Source organism: Theropithecus gelada, chromosome 1, assembly GCF_003255815.1.
Source record: "Theropithecus gelada isolate Dixy chromosome 1, Tgel_1.0, whole genome shotgun sequence".
Classification (NCBI taxonomy): Eukaryota; Metazoa; Chordata; class Mammalia; order Primates; family Cercopithecidae; genus Theropithecus; species Theropithecus gelada.
Genome location: NC_037668.1, coordinates 7,150,166 through 7,169,380, shown reverse-complemented (window position 1 = coordinate 7,169,380; position 19,215 = coordinate 7,150,166). Strand labels below are relative to the sequence as shown.

General features: G+C 33.9%; 1 protein-coding gene across 4 annotated transcripts in view; it reads right to left on the bottom strand.

Annotated features, from left to right (window-relative positions):
- Window positions 1-19,215, bottom strand: part of SYCP1 (synaptonemal complex protein 1) — a 111,797-nt gene that overhangs the window by 26,017 nt on the left and 66,565 nt on the right. For 3 of the 4 annotated variants that reach the window (XR_003119900.1, XM_025388565.1, XM_025388559.1), the window contains exons 24-27: window positions 11,541-11,657; window positions 11,019-11,129; window positions 9,773-9,865; window positions 8,837-8,911 (exon numbers count right to left, since the gene is read on the bottom strand). Coding sequence is in view for 3 of the 4 variants with exons in the window: in XM_025388565.1 (XP_025244350.1) it covers window positions 8,837-8,911; window positions 9,773-9,865; window positions 11,019-11,129; window positions 11,541-11,657 (396 nt within the window). In the remaining variant the exon portion in view is untranslated. The remainder of the gene's footprint in view (window positions 1-8,836; window positions 8,912-9,772; window positions 9,866-11,018; window positions 11,130-11,540; window positions 11,658-19,215) is intronic. The other variant, XM_025388571.1, reaches the window with a different exon arrangement.

The window sequence follows — 19,215 nt, the reverse complement described above, 5'->3', positions numbered from 1 at the left end:
ATAAACTTAAAGTAAAGAGGTGGAAAAAGATATTCCATGCAAATGGACACCAAAAGCAGGCAAGAGTAGTTATTCTTATATCAGACAAAACAGACTTTAAAGCAACAACAGTTTAAAAAGACAAAAAGAGACATTACATAATGATAAAAGGACTTATTTAACAGGAAAATATCACAGACCTAAAAATATATGCACCTAACACTGGAGCTCCCAAATTTATAAAACAATGACTACCAGACCTTAAAAATGAGATAGACAGGCTGGGCGTGGTGGATCACACCAGTAATCCCAACACTTTGGGAGGCTGAGGCAGGCCGGATCACCTGAGGTCAGGAGTTCGAGACCAGCCTGGCCAACATGGCAAAACTCTGTCTCTACTAAAAAAAATACAAAAATTAGCTGGGCATTGTGCCAGGTGCCTGTAATCTCAGCTACTCTACTCGGGAGGCTGATGCAGAAGAATCTCTTGAACCTGGGAGGCAAAGGTTTCAGTGAGGCGAAATTGTGCCACTGCACTCCAGCCTGGGCAAAAGGGTGAGACACAGTCTCAAAAAAAAAAAAAAAAAAAATTAGATACATAGCAACACAAATAATAGTGGGGGACTTCAATACTTTACTGGCAGCACTAGACAGGTCATCAAGACAGAAAATCAACAAGACAGAAAATCATTTAAGAAAAAATGGACTTAAACTATACCCTGGAACAGATGCACTTAACAGGTATTTACAGAACATTCTACCTAACAACTGTAGAATATACATTCTATTCATCACCACATGGAACATTCTCCAAGACAGACCATATGAAAGGCCACAAAACAAGTCTCAATGAATTTAAGAACACTGAAATTATATCAAGTACTCTCTCAGACCACAGTGGAATAAAATTGGAAATCGACTCCAGAAGAAACTCTCAAAACCAGGAAAATACATGGAAATTAAATAATCTGCTCCTGAATGATCTTTGGGTCAACAATGAAATCAAGATGGAAATTTTAAAATTATTTGAACTAAACAATAATAGTGACACAGCCTATCAATGCCTCTGAGATACAGCAAAAGCAGTACTAAGAGGAAAGTTCATAGCATTAAACGCCTACGTCAAAAAGTCTGAAAGAGCACAAATAGACAATTTAAGGACACACCTCAAGGAACCAGAGGAACAAGAACAAACCAAACACAAATTCAGCAGAAGAAAAGAAATCACAAAGATCAGAGCATAGCTAAATGAAATTGAAACAAAAAATACAAAAGGTAAATGAAACATATTCTCCATATGTATATGTCATACACCAAATGGGATTTATTCTAGGGAATAGCATTCAAAAATCAACTAAGGTAATTCACCATATCAACAAGCTAAAAAGAAAAATCATATGATAATATCAATCAAGCAGAGAAAGCATCTGATAAAATCAAGTGCCAATTCATGATTTTTAAAAACTCTAATTAAATTAGTACAAGGAGATTGCATCAACTTGATTTTTTAAATCTAGAAAAAAATATATAGCTAACATCATACTTGATTCAAAAATTGAATGTTTTCTCCCTACATTTATCAATACTGCAAGCACGTATGTTCTCACCACTTATTATAATGTCTACCACATGGTGCTGGAAGTTCTAGTCACTCACTGCAATAAGTCAAGAAAAGAAATAAAGGCCAGGCATGGTGACTCATGCTTGTAATGCTAGCACTTTGGGAGGCCGAGGCAGGCAGATCACAAGGTCAAGAGATCGAAACCATCCTAGACAACATAGTGAAACCCTGTCTCTACTACAAAGACAAAAATTAGCTGCGCATGGTGGCATGTGCCTGTAGTCCCAATTACTCGGGAGGCTAAGGCAGGAGAATCTCTTGAACCCGGATGGTGGAGGTTGCAGTGAGCCAAGATCACGTCACTGCACTCCAGCCTGGTGACACAGCAAGACATCGTCTCAAAAATAAATACATACATAAATAAATAAATAAATAGAAATTAAATCACACTGTATGGAAAGGATAAAATAAAATATAATTATTATTATTGTATTTATTAATATTAGTGTTTTATCCTTTCCAGTCATACTGCAGATGACAAATGTCTGCATAGAAAATCACAAAGAATAAAAACAAGCATTATAGAGCTAATAAATAGGTTTAGCACGGGCACAGGATACAAAATAAACACAAAAATCAACCATGTTTCTATACACTAATGATGAGCATATAGGAAACAAAATTAAAAACACAATCTATTGCACTGCATGATGACCACCACTAATAATAAGATATTGTGTATTTCAAAATTGTTAAAAAATTTTTAAAGTTCTCACCACAAAAAAATGATAAGCTGGTAAGGTCATAGACATGTTAATTAGCTTGATTGAATCTTCTATAATGTACATGTACATATATCAACATGTCACACTGCACCTCATAAATGCACACAATTACTATTTGTCAATTAAAAATTAATAAAAAGAATAAATTTCTATTTTTTTCAATTGCAAAAAAGGAAATGAAATAGATATACATTTAACAAAACAGGTTCAGAGGCTATATAATGAAAATTGTGAAATGCTTATGAAAGAAATCAAATATGTAACAAATGGAGAAAAATACCATGCTATAGATTTGAAAACTCAACAAAGATGTCAATTTTCCTCAAACTGTGATCTATAGGTTTAACAAATTTTCTATCAAAATCCCAGCAAGGCTTTTTTGTAAAGATAAACAAATTTATTCTAAAATATATGGAAAGTAACAGGCACTAAAACATCCAAAACAATCTTGACAGAGAAAAATAAAGGAGGAGAATCATTTTACTTGATATTAAGGCTTACTATAATCATGGCAGTGATATTGGTGAAGAGACACATAGATCAGTGGAACAGAATAAAGACCATAGAAATAGATCCATAAGAACATGCCTAACTAGTTTTTGACAAAAGTTTGAAAGTAATTCAATGGAGATAAAGTAGTCTTTTCAACAGCTGGTGATAGAGCAATCTGAGATCCATAGGCAAAAAACTGAACTTCACGCTTTATGTAACAATTAACTCAAAATCGATCAAAGACATAAAGAATAAAAAATAAAATTCTAAAGTTTTTACAAAAAGACACAGGACAAAGTCTTTGGGATCTAGGGCTAGGCAAAGAGTTCTTAGACTTGGGATCAAAAGTACAATCCGTAAAAGGAAAAACTGAAAAATTAAAATTTATCAAGATTAAAAACTTTTGTTCTGCAAAAAAACTGCTAGAATAAAAAGGCAAGCTATAGACTGGGAGCATACACTGGCAAACCACATATCTGATGCTACGGTTTGAATGTTTGTAACCTCCAAAACTCATGAGGAAATTTGGTTGTCATTGTGGCAGTGTTAGGAGGTAGGACATTTGGAAGGTGACAGGGCCATGAGGGCTCTGCCCTTATGGGTGGCAGGAATCCCATCATAAAAAGGCATGTTTGGCCCTCTTTTTATTCTTTGCCTTTTTGCCTTCCACCATATGAAGACAGGGCATTTCTCCCTCTGGAGGATGCCACAAAAAGACCCTCACCAGATGCTGGCACCTTGATCTTGAACTTCCCATTTTCCAGAACTGTGAGAAAAATACATTTCTGTTCTTTATAAATTACCCAGTCTCAAGTATTCTGTTATAGCAACACAAATGGACTAAGTCCTCTGACAGAGGACTAATAATTACATTATATAAAGAATTCTCAAAATTCAACAGGTAAAAACAAGTCTAATTAGAAAATTAGTTAAAAATAAAAACACAGATACAAATCTCATCTTGAATTGTAGTTCCCATTATCCCCACATGTTGTGGGAGGGTACCCAGTGGGAGGGTACCCAGTGGGAGGTAACTGAATCATAAGGTTGGTTAACCCCATGCTCCCATGCTGCTGTTCTCATGATAGTGAGTTCTCACAAGATCTGATGGTTTTATAAGGGGCTTTCACCCCTTTGCTTGGCACTCATTCTCCTTCCTGCTGCCATGTGAAGGATGTGTTTGCTTCCCCTTCCACCATAATTGTAAGTTTCCTAAGGCCTCCCCAGCCCTGAGGAACTATGAGTCAATTAAACCTCTTTTCTTTATAAATTACCCAGTCTCAGGTATGTCTTTATTAGCAGCATGAGAATACACTAATACACTGTTCAACAGCAGAAAAATGCGAATTAGAACCACAATGAATTATGACTACAAATCTACAAGAATAACTAAAATAAAAATCGCAAGTTGCTGCTGGCAAGGATGCAGAGAAACTGCATCATTTATACATTGCTTATGGTAATGTAAAATGGTACCACCACTTTGGAAAATAGTTTGGCAGTTGCTTATGAAACTAATATGCAACTGCCATACCATTAGTTGTTTCAGAAAAATGAAAACAGGTTCACACGAAAACCTGTACACTGATGTTCATAACAGCTTTATTTATAATAGCTCAAAACTAGAAACAACTAGGTACCCTTGACTGGGCAAACTCTTAAACTGTGGAACATCCATACCACAGAATACTACTTGGCAAAAAAAACTAAAAAAATTATTTACATTTTTCTATCTGCTTTCCAACTTTCTACATACTCAGGTTGGACTAACAACTTGGATAAATCTCCAAGGAACAAAGCCAGTCACAAAAGGTTACATAGTGTATGAATCCATCTATGTAACATTCTTGAAATGGCAAAATTATAGAAATGGAGAACATGTTAATGATTGCCAGGGGTGAGGGAGGGAGGTGGATGTGGCTATAAAAGGGCAACATGAGGAATCTTTATGGAGACGGAACTGTTCTGTATCTTAATTGTGTCAATGTCAAAATCCTGATTGTGATATTATCCTACAATTCGTAAGATGTGACCATGGGGGGAAACTTAATAAAGGATACATGGGATCTCTCTATATTATTTCTTACAACTGCATGTGAATCTACAATTATCTCAAAATAAAAAGCTTAATTAAAAGAAACTACACTGGTACCTACAACTTTCCTCCCTCTTCAAAATGTTTTTCAGTCTGTTTTCTTCACCTTAGAATCTAAACTCTTTCAAGAACTATTAAATGTTTTGTAAAGAAATATCTATCTTAAGTTTAATAATTCTGCAATTCCAATTTCAAATTATTTTTCTGATAAATTCAAATATAATATGTACATTAAAGTTTAAAGTAACTAATATGGCATTTTTTCAAAGGTATTCTTTCTTTATCGTTCTTGGTATGTGTAAATGTATCTGACTATGGTTCTTTTTGTTTTTTTTTTTCATAAAGGAGCCATATGAAGTGATACACGCCCAAAATAGATAAAAGTTATTCTGGGATGTAAGCTCTAGAATTCCATCAACATTTTCCTTTACATTTGTATGTATTACTTACATTCTTAAAATGTGTATAAAAGTGTAATTTAGGCCAGGCATGCTGGCTTATGCCTGTAATCCCAGCACTTTGGGAGGCTGAGGCGGGTGGATCATGAGGTCAGAAGATCAAGATCATCCTGGCTAACACAGTGAAACTCCGTCTCTACTAAAAAGACAAAAAATTAACCAGGCATGATGGTGGGTGCCTGTGGTCCCAGCTACTCGGGAGGCTGAGGCAGGAGAATGGCATGAACCCGGGAGGCAGAGCTTGCAGTGAGCCGAGATCACACCACTGCACTCCAGCCTGGGCGACAGAACGAGACTCTGTCTCAAAAAAAAAAAAAAAAAAAAAGTGTAATTTAACATGATAATGTATATATGTATGTATAATTAGCATTCATCATTAGCTAGATAATCAGTCTATAGATTATAATTATACCTTCATTTTATGACCTCATGTACATTCATAAATACTGACTATATTTTACAGCATTAGAAAAAACACCAAAGAAATTTCCAAAAAGTAACAATAGTATAGACAATGCAATAAAAGTGGACACTTTTTAAATAGAAGAAGAACACCTAAAGGTATTATCTCTATAACTATTAGTTCAATCTGAGTATATGGAAAGTTGGAAAGCAGATGGAAAAACAGTAAACTCTGACACATGGGTTTGTAGGCTATTCTTACCCTTTTTGTAGTTTTCTGTATTCATATTTTATAAAATATAAACATAATGTGTTTTTATTAAACAATATAAATTTATGTGTACAATAAATCCTGATATCAATGAGTTTAGACTAAATTATACTGTAGTAACAACCCCAGATCTTAGTGGATTACAAGAGAAGTTTATTTCTCAACCACATTACATGTCAATTATAGACTGGTTTCTACCCTACTTCTTGTCATCTCCAGGAATCTAGGCTGAAGAAGCAACTTCTATGTCAGTCTCAAGGCCAAAGGAAAAGAGAGGCTAGGAAGACCATGTGGTGTCTCTTAAAACACCCTCTCAGAAATGCCACTTTTGCTCACATTCCATTGGGCAAAATAAAACATTTGGCCAAATCTGAAGTCAGCAAGGTGGAAATATTTAATTCTTCCTTTGGGAGGGACCCTAATAGAAAAGGGCAGCATACATTTTGAATAAAACAATCTATCACAAGCCCAAGTTTTTTATATATATCTATGTACAGGCATATTTGTGTGTGTGCATGTGTACACGTGTGCGTGTTTATGTATTTTTTCATAGATAAATGATCAGAAAGAAACACAATACGATGTAAATGGAGGTCCTAAATTATTTTTGATATGCAAATAAAAAAGAAGCCCTTAAGTTTGTTAATAAGGAGTTCAGTGTGACCCAAGTCAAGAAAGCAGTTAGGCCAATAGCTAAATTGTAATAGGTGAGGAGATAAGAACTGAAAAAATACACTGCTACTTAAGAAAAGAACAGAGATAGTATAGCAGCTTAAGCAGTTTAATGGTTTAAGTTTTTATAAGATGATAGAAATGAGACAGTATAGGGAAGGGATTCAGCCCTGGTAGACCACTCATGGTAATCAAGACCCCATGAGCCTCACATATCAAGGCATATTCTCTCCCCTACCTTCCTGTCTCCCTTAATAAGCTGACCCAAGTCACATAGCAGAAGGAGGACCTCTCCTAACTTAGCTGACTAGGCTGAATTCCTAACTATCAAAAGAAGAAACTACTTGTTTATCTCCTTGAAGTGATGTCTCCCAAGGTTACTAAAAGTGAGAAACTAGCATTCCTGATAAGAACCTGACCATCTTTCAAGGTGAGTGAGGCTCTGGCATTCTCGATAAGAACTGGACCAGATCCAGTCTGCTGAAGACAAGACAGGCTCCTACACTGACCTTTCACTGATTTTTTCCTCATTATAATATCATTTTAATACTAACATCTCCAACAAAGGCAGGGCTTATCCATCATTTTCTGATCATGCAATGTATGTCAGAGCATGATGCCCCATTGTGCAAATACAAAGAAAATTTTGCCTAAACATGCTTGTACATCATTTCATTTTCTGCCTCAGCTTCTAAAATGACAAGAGTTGAGCCTCAGGGAGCTAGCACCGAGATACCTTTGCCGTAAACTGCTCCCTTGCTTTGATTAAGCCACAAGCCTATTAAACCTTCCCTGAGAAAAATGTCTCTTTGGCCTGATGTTAATTTCTACTTATGTGACAGCCAAAGAACTTGAGATACAAGCTACAGTAATATAATTCTTATTTATGTTTACTGACTAGAGTAAAAAGTAAAGATTGCTGAGGGTTTAATAGCATCGAGAGTTAAGCCACAGAAGAATTCCTCTTCTACTGAAACAGTAGGATAAAGGTAAGCATGAATCTTATTATTGCAGATGAAGGGAAAGCCATTTTGTTAGTCCTTTAATTGAAAATATAAAAATTTCAAAGCCCTGTACACAGATAAAGGGAAAACAAAGATAAATAAGGCATAATTAGCCCTTGTAGAGCTTGCAATATAATAGAGGGCACAAAGTGAAATAACCATTTTAACATTAAAAACAGTGCTATGAGAATACATACGAATATAGTAAGCTCACAACTATAAGATGAAAGATGTGTGAGATTTTCCGAGATAGAAAAGGATGAAAGGAATTAAATGCAGAAAACAAAGTAAATAAATTCTTAGAGGCTTGAAATTGAAAGTATATGTTATCTAAGCTGTTGCAGAGTGATTAAGAGAATAGGTTGGAAGCCATGCAAAAATAGACCTAGGTTTGAAATCTAGTCATTCTGCTCTCTTACTATGTAATCCTGAATAAGTAATGTAACCTCTGTCAAAATGAAGATAATAGTAAAGTATTGCATATAACATTGCTGTAAAGATTAAATTAAATGTAAGTAGGGTACTAAACACAGTTCCTATCTCATAGAAAGCAAAAAAAAATTAGTATTTCTCATTTATAGTGTGAATCAATTCACTTTGCAAACTGTAAAACACTACAGAGATAGCCTTTTTTTCTGAAACATGATGAATCTCTTCAAAAAAAGCATATCTAAATATGTACGTTAGGAGGACCTCTCTTAACTTAGCTGGCTAGGCTGAATTCCTGACTATCAAAAGAAGAAATTAATTGTTTATCTCGTTGAAGTGACGTCTCCTAAGGTTACTAAAAGTGGAAATCTAGCATTCTATGTAAGCATTTTAATATGAAATATAAACATTTTATATATATAAGCATTTTAATATCAGATAATGTTACTCAAATACAGTATATTTAAAAATATTCCTTTTCTTAAAAGTACACTTATATTTACATGTGTTTTGCATTTACATTAGGAAATATTCTAAATGTTTCTAGAAAAAAAGCTTATGGGGAAAAACTATTTTCTCATCCCGTTACCGAAATTTATCAAATTATTTTATAATGTGACATATTTCTAAAAACGCAAAATTGCCCTAAACCTTACAATCATTTTATCTATAATGCAAAAAAACCTACTTTCTCTTCTCTTTCGATTTCAAGTTGTTTCTTAACAGACAAAAGTTCAGTTTTGAGATTGGATAGTTCAGTCTCCTAAAGAAAAAGAAACACGAAGTTTAGAAGAGCTTCCATATATTTCTCAAGACAATGAAAATATAAACTAGTGCTCTGAGTAAATTCAATATTACAGAGAAATAAATTCACTCATAAAATATAGATACTTTTAAAGTCAACGGATATAAAGGCTGCTAGCTTAACATAGCTAAAAACCTCATTTAAACAAGTTTTTGGGCTGGGCGCAGTGGCTCATGCCTGTAATCCCAGCACTTTGGGAGGCAGAGGCAGGCATATCACTCAAGGTCAGGAGTTTGAGGCAAACCTGGCAAACGTGGTGAAATCCCGTCTCTACTAAAAATATTAATACAAAAATTAGCCGGGCATGGTGATGTACACCTGTAGTCTCAGCTACTTGGGAGGCTGAGACAGGAGAACTGCTTGAACCCAGGAGCTGGAGTTTGCAGTGAGCCAAAATCATGCCAGTGCACTCCAACCTGGGGGACAGAGAAAGACTCCATCTCAAAAAAACAAAAAAATACAAAAACAAAAAAAAATCAAGTTTTTTATAGAATTCTTTAAAGAAAAATTTAACACAAAGTATATCTCTCCTCGTTCTCTCCCAATTTATCCCAGCCTCCTCTCCCAATTTCAATCAGAGCTCCAAACTTATTTGTTAACTGGAGTTTATAAAATTTCACTTGAAAAAATAGTTTGTTCCCTATTTCAAAAACTAAATTAGAAAAAAACATGTAACTAGAAGATCTATAAGATCCCTTTCAGATTTAAGACTCTGATTCTATAGCTCAAAATTTAGTTTTACTTAATATTATTCTTTACCACCAGTCACTGCTGACATTATGAACACTGGCCGTTACTGCTATTTTTTCTGTATCTCACCAAAGATGCTCTCAGTGATGACTGTTCTTGTTCTTTGCTCTTATAAAGTCCTAATTCTGAGTCTCTTTCTTCAATGATCTTATCATATTGGTGCTATATTAAACAAAGAAGACATTTTAGATATATTAAAACTGAATAGATTATAAGATTGGTATCCTAACATATTTCAATATTTAATTTAGTATTTAATTAATTATTTAGTATTTAATTTAATTTTACAGAAAATTATGTTTGTAAATTCAGTAAGATATATGGGTATATATTTTTAATGTTTCAATTATATTTTTTCATTCAAACAACCTCAACAGTGAAACACACAACAGTCTTGGAAATGACCTAAGAGCAAAAGATAATTCTTTTACTGGAAACATTGAATTTTAACATTTAATAATATGCCAGAAACACCAGGACTTCTACAAAACTGGCTGATTTCAAATCTGGGACAGGAAATATAAGCCTTAAACATTTCGTCATAACTTAAAGAAAGTTGTCAGAGAAAATTAGAGTTAAGTCAAAAGGACTTGCCAGTCAGCTTGAAGAGGCTCCTGCTGGCCAAAGGTGGTAAAATGTGAGTTATCAATAAGGACAGATGCCGCACTGGATTGAAACATACCAAGTGTGTTTAAATCTATGAGTTCACAATGTTATTTAAATTTGTTTTTAAATCCTCACCGGTTCCCTCATAATAATCTCGTATTCCAGCAGCTTTTTTTTTTTTTTTTTTAATGAATAGGTAGGTATACCCTACCTCTTCTCCAAATCTTAAGGGGAATGAGGCTTAATTCCTTAACAGATGGATACTCTAAAACAACAATTAAAAACATAAGACACAAAAACATCAAACACTAAGTATTTCATCTATTTATTCCTTTGATAAAAATCGATTTAGCCCATTATGTGTTAGATGTCAATGAGATACTTACCCTGGTTATGTACTTAAAAATACATAAGGTAGAAAGTGCTATAAGAGACTACTAGGAGAATCCAGAAAAAGAGTGATTACTTCTATTCATCACAGATAATAAAGAGCGATTTCCTCAAGGATGTGACACACAGGCTCAACTTTGTATGGTTAAGATCTGAACTTGGAGAAATGGGCATCAAGGGTACTCTAGCTATAGTAAGTCACTGTTCCATAGACAATAATCTTCTCTGACAAATTAGAATACTATCTTGATTTCACCATTATTTAACAGAAATATGGCTCCAATTAATAATTTTCATTATAGAAGGAGAAAAAAATTACCTTATGTTTTTCCATAAGTGCTACCATTTCAGCTATTTTATGTTGACATCGTTTATCAATTTCTTTCTGTAATTTTACTGCTTCATCAGCTATTACTTTTGCTTTCTCAACCTATCAAATAAGCAAAAAAAAGTTTCTTAAAATAAATGCACAAAAAACAAACAAGTGTAAAAAGCGTATGTTCTACTTAAATAAAAGCAAACCTCAAACACCAGGAAACTGGAAAAACAAGTAGAAAATGCACTGTTTGGGGTTTTTTCAGGGTGTTCTATGAAATAAGATGACAGCATACCACTGTGGCAATCATTTAACACTTTCAAAATAATTATATACTCAAATACTTAGAATAACAAGGATACTTTTAGCTTCTATAAAAACTGATACACTGACTCTAATATAAACTTACCAAACCTTTTTTAAAATCATAATTTAAAAATTAAGAATTTTTTACTTTTCTCTTAAAATCCTAATAAAAATATAGATTTTTAGTATAATAAGTTCTTAATACTAAGTTTTTCCCACCTCTTCCAAAAGATTTTCTTCTGATATCTTTTTATCCTCAATTTCTTTCTGATAGGTGTCAGTGATTTCTCCAAATTTCTGTTTGGCACTTTCTAGTTCTAACTCTAATTTATTGACCTTTAAGTAAAGAAAAATAACATGAATATTAGTAAATGCTATGGATTACTTAAAAATATTCCATATTCATTTTGTGGTTTTGTGAATCTTAAAAGATTACTTATTCATGGAAATTATGGTTGGATCACTCGCCTTACATTTTCATATGGTGAGAAGTGTTTTATCTTCACAAAATCTATCTTCTCCCCTAAAATATGTATTTTGTCTTGACAAGTAACATAAAATAAACATCCATGCATTTATTTTTAATGAATTTCTCAACAATATTTACATTGGTTACTCTGTTTAATATGCTTTATTAGAATAAGTATTTCCATTGGACAGAAAACTCATGTGATTCAAAGAAAAGGCATATTCTTAATGAGATTAATTTTCTATAAAGAAGCAACAACTTCCATTTATATTATTTTCACATACTTTGTATAAATATTTACTGAGTTGTGTAGATATAATTCAAATATAGAAATTATCAAGAGGGAAGGAAAGCCCTGAATTAGCACCCTTCATATTCACTTTTATCTTAGGGCTAACTTAATACTGGAAAGGTGTTATACAGCAGGGACAGGAATTGGGAAGAGGGTTATGGGTAATATAACGATGAATCAGACTGTATTTTGTATCCATGAGTCAATCATTGACTGTATATAGACCATTACCAATATTGATAAAAGCTATTAAATGCCCCTCCCTCTTCATTAGCTTTCCCCTACTGCCTTTTTAAGCATAAAAACCACTCTTAACTTATATTCCCTTACTCTTCTTTATAGATTCATTGCATAATTATGTATCCCTAAACAATATTTCAATTTTTTTTTGAACTTCATATAAATGTTGTCATAGTATATTATTTTTCTGGCTTGCTTTTCTCATTGAACAGTTACGCTTCAGATATTTATGTGTAAAAATACAGTTCGTTCATTTTCACTGCTGAGTAGTGTTCTATTGTATGAATATAACACTGTTTATTTATGTAATCAATTGTTCAGGGCACTGAGTTGTCCCCATTTTGGGACTGATACACACAATAGTGCTATGAATGTTCTTGTAAACATCTCCTGGTGAAAATGTAGAATTTCTCTACAGTATACACCTAGGATTGGAATTGCTGGGTCATAGGGCAGGTTACATATACAACTTTACAAAATGACATTATTTTCCATATGCATTTATACCAATTTAAATTCCCAGCAACAGGGTTATGACTTTTCCTGCTTCAAAACCTCACCAAGAGTTGATACTGTCACATAAAAGTATTCAACTGAAGTTTTGTTGTATTATTTGCATTTTCCAGAAAATTATGTAACATGTTTAACTCTTCATGTTTTCTGTTCTGTGACCATCTCTGTTTATATATTTTACTCATTTATCTACTTGGTGCTTCATTTTCTTCTTACTTACATTTAATGGGTTCTAATCCTTTGTTCATTATATATGTAAAGTGGGAATATTTCTCCAACTTTGAGGTTTGTTGCTCTACTTTCCAAGTAACCAGAAATTGTTATAGCATATATGAATTTATCAATATTTTCAAATATGGTTGTGTTTTTTAATCTTATTTAGGAACTTTTTCTTTACTATCAGGCCACAAAGATATTGTCCCACATCTTCTTCAAATGTTTTGAAGCCCTGCCCTTCACATTTATTTATATCCTTAAGGAATTTGTGTTTGTATGTAGCGTAGAGGTAGACTTCCATATTTTTACATGTAGATAGTCAAATGTTCTAGCACTACATATCTGCAATATCACTTCTGTATTGTGTCTAGTTACCATGTACCCCTGGATCTTTGTCTCGGTTTCTCTTTTATTCAATTGACTTGACAACTTCCGTGCCAATGTCATACTGTCTTAATTACCTTAGCTATACAATTAATCTTTATATCTGGTAGGGCACATTTTCCGACTTTGTTCTTAAAGATTGCTTTAGTTATTCTTGGCCTATATGATCATTTTTGTTAAACAGTCCAAGTGTTCTTGAAAAGCACATTTTCCTCACTTTTTAATATAAAATTATGCTTATTTCTCCAACATTCTTAAAAGATAGGTATGTTGTGGACAAAATTTAATGTTGACAATAATTTTCTCAGCCCATGAAAATACTTTCTTATTGTTTTCTGACTTCTATTGTTGTTTGTTGAGATGTTCATGACCAATCTGTCATTCCTTCACTGGTGATCTTTCGTTTCTCTCCTGCTACTTTTAATACTTCTATGTGTCCAATATTCTTTAGTTATACCAAGTCTAGATGTGGATTTCTTTTAATTTTTCTTGCTTGGTATAAATTTCTCTTTCTGTATCTGTGAATTCATGTCTTTCATCAACTCTAAATATTCTCAGTAGAGGCTGAGTATTCCTTTTCCAAAATGCTTGGGACCAAAAATGTTTCAGATTTCAGATGTTTTCAGATTTTGGAATATTTATATATATCTAATGAGATATCCTAAGGATAGGACCTATGTCTAAACACAAAACTCATTTATATTTTGTATATACCTTACACATAGCCTGAAGGTAATTTAATACAATATTTTAATAATTTTGTATATGAAAAAGTATGTGTTAAGTACTTATGCATGGACTTCTCCACTTGCAGCATTATGTCTGTGTTATAAAGTTTTGGATTTGGGAGCATTTTAGATTTTGGATTTTCAGGTTAGAAATATTCAGCCTGTAAGTACTGCTCATCCCCAGTTCACTCTATTTTTTTTTTCTTCTTGGACAATACAAAACCCTAAGAAAAAAAATCATCAAAGTACATGACAACAATAATAATATACTAACATATAAGTAAGACATAAGAGATAAAGGAGATAATGTAGTCTAAGGCTAAATATACCAGTAAAAGAGACAAAGATTGTCAGAGTGCATAAAATTATAAATTCTGACTACATGCTATTTATAAGAGTCATTTAAAACACAAAGATAGGCTGGGCGCGGTGGCTCAAGCCTGTAATCCCAGCACTTTGGGAGGCCGAGACGGGTGGATCATGAGGTCAGGAGATCGAGACTATCCTGGCTAACACGGTGAAACCCCGTCTCTACTAAAAAATACAAAAAAAAAACTAGCCGGGTGAGGTGGCGGGAGCCTGTAGTCCCAGCTACTTGGGAGGCTGAGGCAGGAGAATGGCGTGGACCCGGGAGGCGGAGCTTGCAGTGAGCTGAGATCCGGCCACTGCACTCCAGCCTGGGAGACAGAGCCAGACTCCGTATCAAAAAAAAAAAAAAAAAAACCCACAAAGATAGAGGATAAGAGTGAACAGATTTAAAAGATACAACAAGCAAACACAAAACAGAATAAAAAATGGTATAGTTATAACAACAACATAAAAACTTGCTCTAAGGCAAGTTTATCTCTATTAGAGATAAAGGAGGTATCTTGTTTTAACAATTTCCATTATATATAAATATGTAAGATACATATCACATATACAGTTGACCTTTGAACAACATGGGTTTGAACTGCATCCACTTATATGTGGATTTTTTTTCAATCAAATTTAAACGGACAATACAGTATCCACAGGATATGAAACTCACATATATGAAGGGCCAACTTCTTGTTTGCATGGGTTCCACAGGGCTGACTAGGGGATATGAGTATGCACAGATTTTGGTATTCTTGGGGGGTTCTGGAACCAATCCCCCATTTATAAACCAAGGGAATAACTGTACATATAAAGTTCTATTGTATGTAATAAAAAGTTGCATATATTCTAAATAATGTATACCCAATAATATGAGCTTGAAATAAAGACAAGTTAACAGAACTGCAAATAAGAGGACAGAAATCCACAATCATTGTGTAAAATGTTTAAACACATCTATCTCAGTCACTACTTAATAAAACACAAATAAAAAATAAGCAGAGGTACAGAATCAAAAAAAGATACACAAATATAAAGAATATAACTGGTAATCTTTACATAAAGGAACACTTTACCCAACAACTATACAATATACATTATTTTCATGTATGTAAGGGATGTTTATAAAACATGACCCCATATATTGGGCCATCAGGCAAATAACGATAAATTTCAAAGTACTAAAGTCATACCAGAGTGTGCTCTCTAATAACAATTCAATTACGCTAGAAATCAGTAACAAAAACACAATATGTCCCCTTAAATTTGGAAATTAAGAAATACGGGGGGGGGGCATTGGGCTAAACAACACTAATTTACTATATATCAAAACCTATAGGACACAGATACAGCAATACTTCTTGGGAAATTTATAGCCTTGAAATGTGTACATTAGAAAGACTGAAAATTAATGATCTAAGAATTCATCTTAAGATAGGTCCAGGTGCAGTGGCTCACACCTGTAACCCCAGCACTTTGGGAGACCGACATGGGTGGATCACTTGAGGCTAGGAGTTTGAGACCAGTCTGGCCAACATAATGAAATCCCATCTCTACTAAAAATAGAAAAATTAGCCGGCGTGGAGGCGCACGCCTGTAATCCCAATTACTTAGGAAGTTGAGGCAGGAGAGTCACTTGAACTCAGGAGGTAGAGGTTGCCGTGAGCCGAGATCACAGTCACTGCACTCCAGTGTGGGTGACAGAGGCAGACTCCGTCTCAAAAAAAAAAACGGAAGAAAACTTCCCAAATTGACCAACTCCTGGTGACACTGATAAAGAAAAAAACAAAAGAAGGAACAAATAACCAACATCAGATTAAAAACAGGATATTACTGTTTTTACCAGTAAATGCTACAGACAATTCTGAAACTGTAGAAAATGTAGATGAACTGGATGAAACCCAGAAAAATATTATTTATCAAACTTGAAGAAACAGAACAACTACGTTATACTGTAACTATGATTAAGTTGTTTCAGAAATTAAAAGCCTTTGCATAAAGAGAACTCTAGGCCCAGTAGCTTTCATCGATGAGTTCAACTTCAATGAGACATAATTTACACGTAATAAAATGCAAGGTTTTAAGTGTAAAGTTTAATAAGCTTTGACAAATTGTTTTTAAAACCATGTAATGGCAATACCAATCAAGACATAATTTCCATAATCCCAGAAAGTTCCCTCATATCCCTTAACAAACTAATAGTACCCTACTGAGGCAACCATTGTTCTTTCTGTCTCCATAAATTGGTTTTGTCGATTCGAAAACTTCATTTAAATGAAATCATGCCAAACACGCTCTCTTGTATATAGGTTATTCATTCAGCATATTACAAGATTCATCCATGTTCCTGTGAGTATCAGTAGGTCTTTTTTACTTCTGAGTAGTATTACATTGTATGAATATACCAAATTTGTTTATCCAGTCTCTTCTTAATGAACATTTTATGTGTTTCCATTTTTTATCATTGTGGATAAAGCTACCATGAATATTCTTGTACAAGATTTTTAGTGGACATGTTTCCATTTATTTTAAGTAAATATCTAGGAAAATAATTGTTGGATCACACAGTAGATGAATGTGTAGTTTTAGTAGAAACCATCAAAACATTTTCCATACTGTATGGAATACTGTATGCAGAGGCCACCTTTAGTCTACCCATTCTTCTGTCAATGGACACATGGGTTGCTTCCAACTTTTGGTTATTGTGAATAATGTTGCTATGAACATAGGTGAACACATATCTCTTTGAGACTATGCTTTCAATTCTTTTAGGTATATATCCAGAAGTGAAATGAGAGGATCGTATAGTTATTCTAATTTTATTTTTTTGAGGAGCCACAAAATTGTTCTCCACATTGACTATACCATCTGACATTCCCATCATCAGTGCTCAAGAGTTCCAATTTCCCCACAACCTCATTAACATGTTATTTTCTATTACTTCATTAGTACCCATTCTAACAGATATAAGGTAACATCTCATGAGATTTTGATTTGCAATGATCAGTGATATTAAGCATATTTTCATTTTTATGTGCTTATTGGCCATTTGTGTATCTTTGGAGAAATATCTATTCAAGTCCTTTGCCCATATTTTTTTTCCAGGCCAAGATGAATTTATTGATGAATTCTACAAAGCTATTGAGGAAAAAATAATACCAATTCTAAACAAACGATTCCAAAATATTGAAGTGCCTTGATTTTTGAATTCCCAGTCTCCAGTACTGTAAGAAATAAATGTTCATTGTTTATACGCCACCCAGTCTATGGTACTTTGTTATAGAAACCTAAACTAAGACAGCTATACTTTGTTGCATTATTTTGTAGTGGTTGCTCTGAGGAGGATAGTATATATCACTAACTTATCAAGCTCTAAGTGTTAATATTGTAACTATTTCATATGCAATGTAAAAATGTTACAACAAAATAGTTATATTTACTCCCTTGTCCTTTGTGTTACGGAAGTCACATCGATTATAAACTCTATAATAGCAATTTGTTTTCCTTTAAGCAGCCATATATACCCTTTTAAAATTAAAAGAAAAATATATTGCCTTTTAAATTCATCTCAGTATTTACCATTTCCAGTGCTTTTCACTTCTTCTATTGATCAAAGTTTCCATCTAATGCCATTTTCCTTCAGCTTGAAGAAATTCCTTTAGTATTGCTTAGGGTACAGCTTTGGATGTCATGTTGTCTTCATTTTATAAAGATTTTTGCTGCATACAGAATTCTGGGTTGATGGTTTATTTTTGTTAGCATTTTATAAATGTCATTCCTTTGTCATCTGACCTTCACTGTCCTGATACAAGGTCAGTCACCATCTATGTCATTTTATATGTATCTATGTCATTGTTGTGCAATGTGACATTTTTTTTGGTCTGCTTTTAACAGTTTCTTTTTATCTTTGGTTTTAGCACTTTGACTAAGATATGACTGCCGGCATATGGTTTTGTGTCTGTCTTGCTTTGGATTTGCTGAGGGCCATGGATCTGCGAGTTTGTTTTAAGTGTGATAAATTTTTGAGAAATTTCTCAATTAATTTTATTTGTCAAGGTCAGGTACAGTCACTCATACCTATAATCCTAGCAATTTGGGAGGCTGAGGCAGGTGGATCACTTGAGCCGAGGAGTTCGAGATCAGCCTGGGAAACATGGCAAAACCCCATCGCTACCAAAAATACAAAAATTAGCTGGATGTGATGGCATACACCTGTAGTCCTAGCTACTCAGGAGGCTAGGGTAGGAGGATCACCTGAGTCCAGGAGGTCGAGGCTGTGGTGAGCTGTGATCGCTCCACTGCATACTCCAGCCTGGGTGACAGAGTGAGACTCTGTCTCAAAAGTGAAAATTTTATTTGCCCTATTCTCTTTCTCTTCTTACTTGAGGATTCCAATTACACACTTAAAAACACTTGTTATTGTTCTACAGGCCACCGAGGCACTATTCCTCTTTAAAAGAATCTTCTTCTGTGTACCTCTGACTAGATAATTTCTACTTATCCAGCTTCCAGTTTACTGACACTTGATTCATTTGTCTTCAATCTACTATTAGGACCATTTGGTTTTGGCTTTGGTTTTGGTTTTGGTTTTTAAAGACATTTTACTTTTCAGTTCTAGAACTTCCATTTGATTATTTTCAGTTTCCATTTCTTCACTGACATTCCCCATTTGATCTTTCGTTATGACCATATTTT